General features: G+C 38.4%; 1 protein-coding gene across 1 annotated transcript; it reads right to left on the bottom strand.

Moving 5' to 3' along the window:
• Positions 1 to 69: 69 nt before the first annotated feature.
• On the bottom strand, positions 70 to 8,323 carry LOC115165997 (peptidyl-prolyl cis-trans isomerase FKBP1A). Its single transcript, XM_029719586.1, has 5 exons — positions 8,186 to 8,323; positions 8,017 to 8,064; positions 5,720 to 5,832; positions 2,654 to 2,820; positions 70 to 2,498 (listed from the first exon to the last, which is right to left on the bottom strand). Exons 1-4 carry the CDS (start codon positions 8,220 to 8,222, stop codon positions 2,692 to 2,694), a joined length of 327 nt encoding a protein of 108 aa, XP_029575446.1. The 5' UTR covers positions 8,223 to 8,323; the 3' UTR covers positions 70 to 2,498; positions 2,654 to 2,691.
• Positions 8,324 to 8,800: the final 477 nt, after the last annotated feature.

The following is an 8,800-nucleotide window of genomic DNA, read 5'->3' as shown; positions in this document are numbered from 1 at the left end:
CCGTTTGTGCCACACACCTAGAAAGCTGTAACATCAAGAACAATGATGGCCAGCATCTGAAAAAGTGCATTATTTCAACATTATTTCAACAGGCTTTATTTAATGTGATACAAAACATGGATGCCTCTGTCACTGGACTACAACAACACAGCATTTCATTTAGGCAGTGTGGTCAGTCTTACTAATGACACTGACAAAATAATTACTTTACATTACAGGTACAGTATAAGTAATTCAGATGCCAATTAAGTTGGCACCTGAAAAATATAATGGCAAGTTGAGAAACAAAATAAGGTGGGGGAGGTTACAATCGATTCCACAACCCCAAAATTCAGGCATTTCACTTCTAAGAAAAGCATCATCACTACTCCAACTAATGAGAGTATACTACAGAGCCATTTTCTGTTTACCATCAAAGTCACTTTCCCGACATAAAAAAACCCCTAGGAGAATAGCTAATGCCAATGTCGGGACCTTGGAAAACTTAACAGCGAGTGAGTGATGACCATGAAAAACACACAAGACTGATGGTTATAGATGTTTAAGAGTATATTATTATTCTGTCTTTATCTAGCTCTATTTGTGATATTTTACCTTGCCTCGCTGACTCGGTATTCAAGCCTCCAGATGACATCTGCAATGTTGTAGATGATAACCATCTAGTTACATGTTTGTTAACTTGCACTAGCTGCAATTGATCATATCCACTGCTAAGTAAACTAAGAGGTTTCTCTTCGAACTGCATGCACCAGAGAACTGGATCAATACAGTTCCCCCATCTTTGCACTAATAAAATGTTTAAAGCTCTCGATGGGGTTAAAGATTTGACTTGGAAAGAAAAACTGATTCAGATGCAAAGCATTAACACCTATAGATCAGGATATTATTAACATGCAGACCGGGCTAGTTTGTGGTTGTGTGTCTGATAAAGAGAGGCACACATAGGATACAACCATTTTCTACTGTACTAGTTCCTCTGTGCAGAACGCTCACTAGCTTCTAATAAAATGAACAATCAAAATGAAAGAATATCACTATGAAAGGTCTGGATAAATGATGTATCAAACAAAGTTCTTATTTTAGGTATCCCACAACTCAATACTACACTTATTTACTACACTTACGCCACTCAACATTACACTAAACCAAATCAATTCATATTTGTTCTACTTTCAGCTGGGAGAGATGTGGATGCAAATATGTGCTTTTCATATTCTTTTAATTTTGTTCCTCAGTTAAAAAAATTGAAAATCCACTCATAAACAAATCTAAGCATTTCCATAATCATGATATGGCCGGTGACACTTTATTTCTTGAAAGTCCAATATCTTGAAACTTGACATGCAAAACATTTTTGGGACTGAATCAACAATGGACAAAAAAAATAAAAATACCAAAAGATTGTTTGAGTGCATTTTCCCTTTAAGATTTACTCAAGCACCAGCCCTCCATTTTAGTGATAGGTACTCTTACAAACAGATGAATGTCGCTGTTAATATTTCATTTGTATTTTGTATTACTCATAACCATGCACAACCAATAATTTTGAGAAACAAAGCAAAATAAAGCACAAGACTAAGAACATCAAGATTATTAAGGTTATGGCCCATAGGTGTTTAAGAGCGTGAATTGAAAGAAAAAAATAACTGAGTAAGTAACCAGGTTTCCATCCAACCTTTTTATGTCGGTTAGAAAATGTCACAGGCCTGGTGGAAACAGTTCATTTTTCTGTGAACTTTCCAAATGTCGACAAAACAAAATACGCTACACAAGGTGGGATCTTTATGTGTCGGTAAAATGTATTACGCGCGAAATGGCGATGGAAGTGCTTTTATGCGCAAATATTGATAACTATCATCTCGAAGTCACGTGATGATATGTTGCGTGGTCCTCCCACTACGACTCTGGAAAGCATGCAGTGTATTAGGCTACAAATAAAAATCAGTCATAATGAACTTCACAGGGTGGTGAAAGTGCATGGTGATTAGCTTGATGCTCCTTTCAATAAATATTGAGGGTCTTATTCTGGTGACATGATGATCGATGCTTGGCTGCCGTTTGAAAAATATATACATATAATCTAGCTCTTTTGTAGGCTATACCCACACTGTATCTGTCAACTGTTGGCTAGAGCACATGTGCCAATACCAGAGTGGGCACATTTGCTATAATACAACATTTGTGAAAAAAACATCATTAGAGTTAAAAATGCATGGAAACCCATTTTTTTCTTTAAAAAAAATAATTGGTATCTGGGAAATTAACTGCAACAGTAATTATGTGCACTATGTCATCACACATCTCTGGTGAGTAAATGTAGATTTTAGAATATTCGCATGAAACTCTGTCACCAATTGGATGGAAACCTAGCTACTGACAAAAACACCGATTTTGTATACATGGATAAAATATTGACCTAAGTGTTTGACTCAAGCCTCTTATAGAATCAAGTGTAGACTCTCCTATCTTCTCTATATGTTTCCAAGGTAGGAAGTGACCTGCAAAGACAAAGAGGAGAAAGGAATTAGATTGAAACCATTGCTAAAACCATACCAGACGTTTGCGTGGTTCAGTCCTGTATACTAGATGCATTTGTACTATTACCTCGACTGAGAATAACATAACAATTTGAAAATCTTCAAAAAGTACTTACAATTTATTTAAATAAAGAAAAGAGGTCGTGGGGATGCTTCATTCAAGGCTTAGTAGCTCAACATCAAAGAGGAGGGTGGCGTTGGGTGGGATGATTCCCGGGTGGCCCTTCTCCCCGTAAGCAAAGTCAGGCGAGCAGGTCAGCCTGGCCCTCTGACCGACACTCATCTTCAGAACAAGGGAGAGAGGACATAGGCAGAGATAAGCTATGGTTCATTTTTGAGAGAAACATTCATTGACACTGTTGACAACTTTTTTGCTCAAATCTTATTAATTATGCATCACTTTTTGGTCGGACTTTTGCAGCTATTCACCCAAGCCCAGATGCTCACTGTTTGAATACTAAACAGAGGATTGTGTGTGGGAGGTGTTTGTCATGCTGTAAGTGTGGTGACTCTGATGAAAATGCCAAAGGCTCTTGTGGAAGAGTGCCATTAGCTGGGAGAATACCTAGCCCACACAACGAAGACGAATAAGGGTACGTCTGAATCTGTTGCCCTAAACAACTTCCTGTCAAAAGCCCAGACGAAATGCTTTAAGGTACGCAAGGTCTCAGTCTCTCCCTCCTGTTGCACATATCTCCCTTTCAAATCTGTTGCAGCTATACATCATATGGCTGTAAAACAGAGGGCAGACTGTGTGCACTGCCCCATGAAACTACTTCAGTGTTTTATAGACCCCACCAAGCATGTCATTTGTTCAGATAACACTATGTATCAGTGGTGGAAAAAGTACCCAATTGTCATACTTGAGTAAAAGTACCTTAATAGAAATGAATCAAGTAAAAGTTATTCTCCCAGTAAAAGTATTTGTTTTTAAATATACTTAAGTATCAAAAGTACATGTAATTGCTAAAATATACTGTAGTTGAGTATCAAAAACATAAATCACTTCAAATTCCTTATATTAAGCAAACCAGGCAGCACCATTTTATTTACAAATAGCCAGGGGCACACTCCAATATAATTTACAAAACGAAGCATGTGTGTTTGAGTCCGTCAGATTAGAGGGATGTTCTCTTGATGAGTGCGTGAATTTGACCATTTTCCTATCCTGCTAAGCATTCAAAATGTAACAAGTACTTTTGGGTGTCAAATGTATGGAGGAAAAAAACGTTTTTTTTATTTTAGGAATGTAATGAAGAAAGTGAAGTTGTCAAAAATATAAATAGTAACAAAGATACCCCCCCCCCCCAAAAAAAAAAACGACTTAAGTAGTACTTTCAAGTATGTTTACTTAAGTACTTTACACCACTGCTATGCATGAAAACCATCTTCCTACAGAAATGGAAGGCTGTACCTGGAACAGTTAAATTCATCAAGCAATTTGAAATGTGTTTCCTCTGGATAGCCTTGACTGAGGGTATCATATACAGTACCTTCAGAAACTATTCACACCCCTTGACATTTTCCACATTGCGTTACCGCCGGAATTTAAAATGGATTACGATTTTTTTTTGTCACTGAGCCCACACACACACACACACACACACAATACCCCATAATGTCAAAGTGGAGTTGTGTTTCTAGAAATGTTTACAAATGTATTAAAAATGAAAACCTGAAATAAGTATTCAACCCCTTTGTTATGGCAAGCCTAAATAAGTTCAGAAGTAAAAACGTGCTTATTAACAAGTGACATAATTTGCATGGAGTCGCTGTGTAAAAGTGTTTATCATGAATTTTGAATGCCTACCTTATCTCTGTACCCCACACATACAATTATCTGTAAGGTCCCTCAGTCAAGCAGTGAATTTCAAACATAAAGATCAGGGAGGTTTTCCAATGCCTCGCAAAGAGCACCTATTGGTAGATGGTTTAAAAAAAGCTAACAAATATCCCTTTGAGCATAGTTAAGTTATTAGTTACACTTTGGATGTACACCCAGTCACTACAAATATACAGGCGTCCTTCCTAACTCAGTTGCCGGAGAGGAAGGAAACCCCTCAGGGATTTCACAATGAGGCAAATGGGGACTTTAAAACAAACAGTTAGATTTTAATGGCTGTGATAGTTCTCCTGAGGATGGATCAACATTCTAGTTACTCCAAACTACTATCCGAAAATGACAGAGTAAAAATAATGAAGCCTGTACAAAACAAATATTACATAACATGCATCCTGTTTGCAACAAGGCACTAAAGTAAAACTACAAAAAAGATTTGGCAAAGCAATTCACTTTTTGTCCTGAATACAAACTGTTATGTTTGGGGCAAATCCAATACATTACTATCACTCACACTTCAAGCATAGTAGTGGCCACATCATGTTATGGGTATGATTGTAATTGTTATGGACTGGGGAGTTTTTTCAGGATAAAAAAAATATTTACGGAATGGGGCTAAGGCAAAATCCTAGAGGAAAACCTGGTTCGGTCCGCTTTCCACCAGACACTGGGAGATTAATTCACTTTTCAGCAGGACAATAACATAAAACACAAGGCCAAATCTCCACTGGAGTTGCTTACCAAGACAGTGAATGTTCCTGAGTGGCCGAGTTACAGTTTTGATTGAAAATCTATGTCAAGACCTGCAAATGGTTGTCTAGCAATGATCAACAACCAATTTGATAGATCTTGACATTTTAAAAATAATAAAATGTGCAAATATTGTACAATCCAGGTGTGCAAAACTCTTAGACTTACCCAGAAAGACTGACAGCTATAATCACTGCCAAAGGTGATTTTAATATGTATATCAGGGGGTTGAATACTTATGTAAAATCAAGATTGTGTTTTATTTTTAATTTAAAAAATTACAAAATGCTGCATTTTTCACTTTGACAGAGTAGTGTGTAGATCAGTGACAGAAAATGACAATTAAATACATTTTAATCCCACCTTTTAACATAAAATGTGGAAAAAGCTAAGGGGTGTGAATACTTTCTGAAGGCACTAAGTGACTGCATTGCAAATACATATACATATTGGATTTTCTGTGTTACAGTATGTCTAAATGGAAATCTCTCAGTTTCAAGGATATGTGGTCATTTCAACACAAAACCCTTCTCATGTACTTCCTAAAATTAGAGGCAAACAGACACCAGAGACATATGCACAGTACACCCACCTGCACAACTCCCTCTTCCCAGCCACGGATCACTTCCTGTTTTCCTATTTTAAACCTAAAGGGCTTGTCATTGTCACGGGAGGAGTCAAACTTGCGTCCATCCGTCAGGGAGCCTGACCAGGAAGGAGGAAATGAGAACAGAGCAGAAAGGATTTATTTTTATAGTCTGTAACAGAGGTCTGTCTATTACGCTTTAAAGCAATAACGTCAGGACTAAACTGGGGGTGCAATTCCTGTACTAAAACCGAAATGAACTTGAGCTTAAGCAGACAGACAAATACTGTCCCCCAATGGACATCTATCATTGTTACAGTTGTAAATGTTTTTTTTAAATCAATTTCTCTTTTTGACCTGAACTGTTGGAGTTCAGCACTTACAAATGTCACCGTACCCTGCAATTACATGCTCCTGAGTGGCGCAGCGGTCTATGGGCACTGTATCTCAGTGCAAGAGGCATCACTACAGTCCCTGGTTCAAATCCAGGCTGTATCACATCAGGCCGTGATTGGGAGTCCCATATGGCGGTGCACAATTGGCTCAGCGTCCTCCAGGTTTGGCCAGGGTAGGCCGTCATTGTAAATAACCACCCGAGCCACTGCCTGTTCACCCTGCTATCATCCAGAAGGCGAGGTCAGTACAGGTGCATCAAAGCTGGGACCGAGAAACTGAAAAACAGCTTCTATCTCAAGGCCATCAGACTGTTAAACAGCCATCACTAACATTGAGTGGCTGCTGCTGCCAACATATTGACTCAATCTCTAGCCACTTTAATAATAAAAAAATTGGATGTAATAAATGTCACTTTAAGCTATGCCACTTTATATAATGCTTACATACCCTACACTACTCATCTGTATATACTGTACTCTATACCATCTACTGCATCTTGCCTTTGCCATTCGGCCATCGCTCATCCATATATATTTTTATGTACATATTCATTCCTTTACACTTGTGTGTATAAGGTAGTTGTTGTGAAATTGTTAGATTACTTGTTAGATATTACTGCATGGTCGGAACTAGAAGCACAAGCATTTCGCTACCCTCGCATTAACATCTGCTAACCATGTGCATGTGACAAATAAAACTTGATTTGATTTAGTTAAATAAAAAACACATGTGCAACCCTGTACATGCGACTGACAAACTAATCTAATCAGGTCAGTAGAAGGGATTCCAAGGATTTCAGAAATAGTCACTGCAGCTGTCTGAGGTGGGCAGAATGAAAAAAGACCGGAAAATGGGGCCATAACAGGGTGTCTCCTGCTGCACATCTCTCTCTATTTAATGATCTATTAGGGATGGAATTCAACAACATTCTCAGTTGTATTTTGACTTAAAAAGTAAACTCGGGGACATGAGGTTGCCACAGCCAGCACAGCAGATATGTATCAGATTAGTATCACTGAGTCTACCTTTAACATAACATGAGGGTACAATTGACAAATGAAAAATAAACCATGATCATTTTCAATAAAATGGGAACTCAAAGTGACTATTGTTGCTATAGCAAAGTAGAACAGGTGTACTCTTGACGATTGCTTACACATTTTGCATTGGCATGAATCCGAGTATAATGTCAAAATTACATAATCCCATTTGTTACAATATCAGCTGCCAATTGAATAGTCTCAATCGAATGAGAACATGTCAAGTAGCAATGTCAATCTAACTGAACAAAAAATAAACCAACGCCTGTAGCTATTATCCTATTGGGTTTGTTAAATTGTTCCATTAAACTAATTAGTAAACAATTAAAACGAAACGAGTCACTCCAGACAACGATGATCCGTTCTATCCAACTTCAACAAAGACAGGAAATCAGACAAGGTTTAAATCCCTCACCGTCTTGTCTGTCTCTATCTTGTCTGTCTCGGATTTAACTCTGCGGCGGCCGACGTCTGAAGGCATTCAAGACAGACACATTACATTTATTTTACCATACTATAACCACCGATGATGACAGGCGGCAACAACGTAACAAAGCGGTCGAGACTTCTCGTTCCTATAACTGCATTCCAATACAAGGAAGCAGCTTCCATGTACAGAAAGCTGTAATGCAACACATGGATGGGTGGCCAGCTGCAGCTGTACTTGCAATTGCATCCTAATGGAATTCCATTGAATTAAAAAAATATAGTATTCCTACACAGCCAATAGAGGCTGAGCCAAAAATACATCCATTCGCCAAGGCTACTGATACAACATGCGGCCTATCAAAAGTATGAATGAATCAAAGAAACGATTGGAATTTGCAGAGGTGCATGCATACGTCTCAGAAAATCTCCCAAACTCACCAACATAATGCACGACACACGTCTGTCCTTTTTTAGGGAAAGTCCTTCCTGTGGAAGAAAAAGCGCATAGAAAAACAGGATAACGGTTGAGAAGACGATGATTAATTAATTTGAAAGAACGGAAATCCATCATAAATCTGAAGCGAAGATATGCATAAAAACATTTTACCATCGCCAGGGGTTATTGTTTCAATTTCGACCCCCATTTGTTCGTTACACCCTATCAAGAAACTCGCCTATCGCAATCTGCTACTTCAGTTGCTGTTCATAACTGTCTCTGTGCAGCGGCATCTACCATGTGATGTGAACGTAGCCGTTACGGCGGAAAAGTGGGGGGTCTCGTCACATTTTGAGCGCGCTTTTTGCACACACCATACAATGGCCTTCGTGTTTTTTCTTTGCTCTGTTTGTAATTTTTATCTTCCCCATCTATTCTTAAAAAAAAGTATATCTAACGCATTAGCCTCCCACACTAGAATCCCTAGAGTAGACCGGTAAACTAGGTTAAAACACTTCAAATAAAATGTTGAACTTGATCTCTTTGAAAATAAATGGTTTAATAAAAGCATGCAAACATATTACTCTTAGGTCTTTACATTTGGTACACAACAGTGATTACAGTGGTGTTGACATCATAGAAAAAAGTTTGATAAGAAAACACACACACATGCAAAGATATGTTCCCTCAGCCCTGTGATCCCTCAGCCCTGTGTTCCCTCAGCCCTGTGCTCCCTCAGCCATGTGTTCCCCCAGCCCTGTGTTCCCTCAGCCCTATGTTCCCTCA

Source organism: Salmo trutta, chromosome 28, assembly GCF_901001165.1.
Source record: "Salmo trutta chromosome 28, fSalTru1.1, whole genome shotgun sequence".
NCBI classification, from domain to species: Eukaryota; Metazoa; Chordata; class Actinopteri; order Salmoniformes; family Salmonidae; genus Salmo; species Salmo trutta.
This window is presented reverse-complemented; position numbering and strand designations above follow the sequence as displayed.

Excerpts from the sequence above, each read along its gene's own strand:
- LOC115165997 (XM_029719586.1), bottom strand. The coding sequence starts at position 8,222 with ATGGGGGTCGAAATTGAAACAATAACCCCTGGCGATG. Across the intron at positions 5,833-8,016 it reads GTGTGTCGTGCATTATGTTG|GCTCCCTGACGGATGGACGC; the intron begins GTGAGTTTGGGA and ends CTTCCTGGTCAG. Across the intron at positions 2,821-5,719 it reads GGGAAGAGGGAGTTGTGCAG|ATGAGTGTCGGTCAGAGGGC; the intron begins GTGGGTGTACTG and ends CTTGTTCTGAAG.